The 2,550-nt window shown below is 51.2% G+C and overlaps 3 protein-coding genes across 3 annotated transcripts, besides 4 other annotated features; all 3 read left to right on the forward strand.

Annotated features, from left to right (window-relative positions):
- Positions 1-531, forward strand: Tc00.1047053508379.10 (fucose kinase, putative; the record flags this gene model as incomplete). Its single annotated transcript, XM_797642.1, has 1 exon — positions 1-531. A coding segment is annotated over one exon (531 nt), but the record flags the coding sequence as incomplete, so codon positions are not given.
- Positions 1-2,550: a sequence feature (heterozygous, Esmeraldo-like haplotype).
- Positions 688-719: a microsatellite.
- Positions 736-774: a sequence feature (AT_rich).
- Tc00.1047053508379.20 (hypothetical protein, conserved) lies at positions 1,147-1,653 on the forward strand (the record flags this gene model as incomplete). The annotated part of the gene is made up of 1 exon (XM_797643.1): positions 1,147-1,653. One exon carries the CDS (start codon positions 1,147-1,149, stop codon positions 1,651-1,653), a length of 507 nt encoding a protein of 168 aa, XP_802736.1.
- Positions 1,686-1,713: a microsatellite.
- Positions 2,133-2,550, forward strand: Tc00.1047053508379.29 (hypothetical protein, conserved; the record flags this gene model as incomplete). The annotated part of the gene is made up of 1 exon (XM_797644.1): positions 2,133-2,550. A coding segment is annotated over one exon (418 nt), but the record flags the coding sequence as incomplete, so codon positions are not given.

Consider the following 2,550-nt stretch of genomic DNA (forward strand, 5'->3'; position numbering starts at 1 on the left):
CCTGCAGTCCAGCCCGGGACTTGTCAAAATCCGTGTGTTCGTTGGCTACCGGAACATCTCTTAGAGGACCCACGCTATGCTCCGTGTCACCTGCTGTACTTCACAGGCATAACACGCATGTCGAAGGTGATTCTTACTGAGATTGTACGTGGGATGTTTATGAATTCTGCATCACATCTACGTGTGCTGTCTGAAATGCGTCAGCAGGCACTTGACATGCATGACGCCATCACGCGAGGAGACTTTGAGCGCTACGGCAGGCTTATTGGAGTGGCCTGGGAACAGAACAAGCGTCTGGATTCTGGATCATGTCCAGAGGCCATTGCCGACATTATTTCGCGAGTGGAAAAGGACGTTTGGGGCCTGAAGCTCGCGGGTGCTGGTGGCGGTGGGTATCTCTACATGGTGGCGAAGGACGTAGATGCCGCCCAACGCATCCGGCATGAGTTAACGCAGCGTCCACCAAACGCCACGGCACGATTTGTGGGAATGAGCGTTTCACACAGTGGCATTAAAGTGAGCAGGTCATGAGTTAGCGGCTGCTTTTTTTATTTTTATTTTCTTTGCCTTAGGACACATGACATGAGTGCCACTCACCATTGAAGGGCGGGTAACGGTATTTATTGTAGGAGAAGTGCTTTTTTTTTTTAAATTATTGAAAACTTGGTTTATGCGTCCTGAGAGAACAAAAAACAAAAAAAAAAAAAAGAAAAAAAAAAGAGGAGAAATAAAGTGTTATTATTATTGTTATTATTTTTTAATTTTATATTTTATGGGTGAAGCTGCGCTGATCGACATTTTTCCGCTTTTTTGTTGCCTTTCCCCCTCCCCTTTTTTTTTTTCAATGCGTTTGTCATTTGCCCTTTACGCTCTGATGGAGGGCTGTATTTTTTACACCGCCACCACTGAAAGGGTTGCCTGACGAATTCTTTTCTCTGTGTGCGTGTGTGATTTTGGTCCTTTATTATTTTGCGGAAAATTGAGGGGCTTCATTGGGCTGTTTTCCCTTTTTCTTTTTCTTTATTTGGGCAGGCTTGGAGTGGGGGTGGGGTTTGTGGAGGCCAATCGAAAGGAAAAGAAAAGGGGGTGGGCTGGGAGGTCGAGTTTGTTCCCCGTGTGCGTGTTTGCGGCTGAAGAGGAGGAGGGATGGCGCCAAAGAAGCAGGCGACGAAACAACGTGTGCGGGTCACCAACAAGGCCCTCGAGGCACGTCAGTTCTCCACCGTTCGTCTACCGCGCAAGGCGGAGATACAGGCGCCGCAGGTGGACGTGGAGCGCATGTACGAAGACCACGACCGTGGGAATAGGCGCGGGGGCGAGAAACGAGGCGACGGCGGTGGTGATGCCGGTGGTGTTAATGCGCGAGAGTCAGTGCCGCTCATCTTTGACCCTATTCCGAACGATCCACTCTTCGTCGTTGTGGCGAATTCCAAGTACTGGCCGCCGCCACCGCTGGAGGAGCTGCGGGCGGCAAACGGTGCCCCGATTGAAGATGGCTTTGACGCGTATGACCGTCGCGAGGATGACAGGGCGGCGCGGAGGGAGAGGGTGAAGGCGGTGCGCGGGGAACTGAACCATCCACGCGGAAAGCCTCGACAGAACACAATTGTGAAGTTGGACGATAGTGACGAGGAGAAGGATGAGAAGGGGTAATGCGCCGAGCGAAGATCCTGGCCACGCCGGGGGAGAGGGAGAGAGAGAGAGAGGAGAGAGGCTCATTGTTAACGAATCGCCATTGCCTTAAGGGAATGGGAAAACGAGGAAGAACGAGGAGACATGCATGCGGGGTGATGTTTGCCGTTGATGGCAGGTTTACAAGTCGTGTAATTTCATTTCCACCTGGATAACAAGAGGAGAATAAGAGGAAGCGAGGGCGAGTGTGCGTGTGTGGGGGTGCATGAGTGGATGATGCTCTGGCAGTATTCTTGTCTCTCTCTCTCTCTCTCTGGGTATGAATTTGTCTATGTGCCGCATGCAACTTCTTTCTTCTGCATGTTAATAAATCTTCTCACCATCGCCATTTTTGTTATTGTCGTCTATTTGTCCTTTTTTTTTTTGCATGCACGCGTATTCACATTCCACAATTTGGAGCGAATCAGGCGGTAAAGACGTGAGAAGCGGTGATAAATGCCATGTGGGGCTCTCGTCCGAGGTATCGCCGTAACGTGAAGGCATTGCTGGATCGCAGTGCTCGGTTTCTCAGCAGTCTTCTGCACGGCGTGCCAAATGCTTCTTTTTCACTCCGCCTCAATGCTCCCTCTCTTTGGGGCAAAAGTGAATGCACTCCGGAAGAATGGCAACGGTGTCTCGGAGAATTGCTTTGCCGTGGTGCTGCCGCGAACTGTTTGCTCGACACGAAGTCTCACGTGGCGGAGGTTCATGCGTCGCTGGTGGCCGCATTTCTCCCCAAACCCCATTGGAATAACTCTATCACGCACAGCATGGACATTATTTCACTCTCCTCGCTTGAAAAGGAAGTTTCGGACACTGTGGCGGCCCTCTTGCACCTACCGGCACGTTTCTTGTGGGTCCGACGTGCGGAGGCGGTCA

Source organism: Trypanosoma cruzi, genomic scaffold (genome assembly GCF_000209065.1).
Source record: "Trypanosoma cruzi strain CL Brener 1047053516797 genomic scaffold, whole genome shotgun sequence".
Taxonomy (NCBI): Eukaryota; Euglenozoa; class Kinetoplastea; order Trypanosomatida; family Trypanosomatidae; genus Trypanosoma; species Trypanosoma cruzi.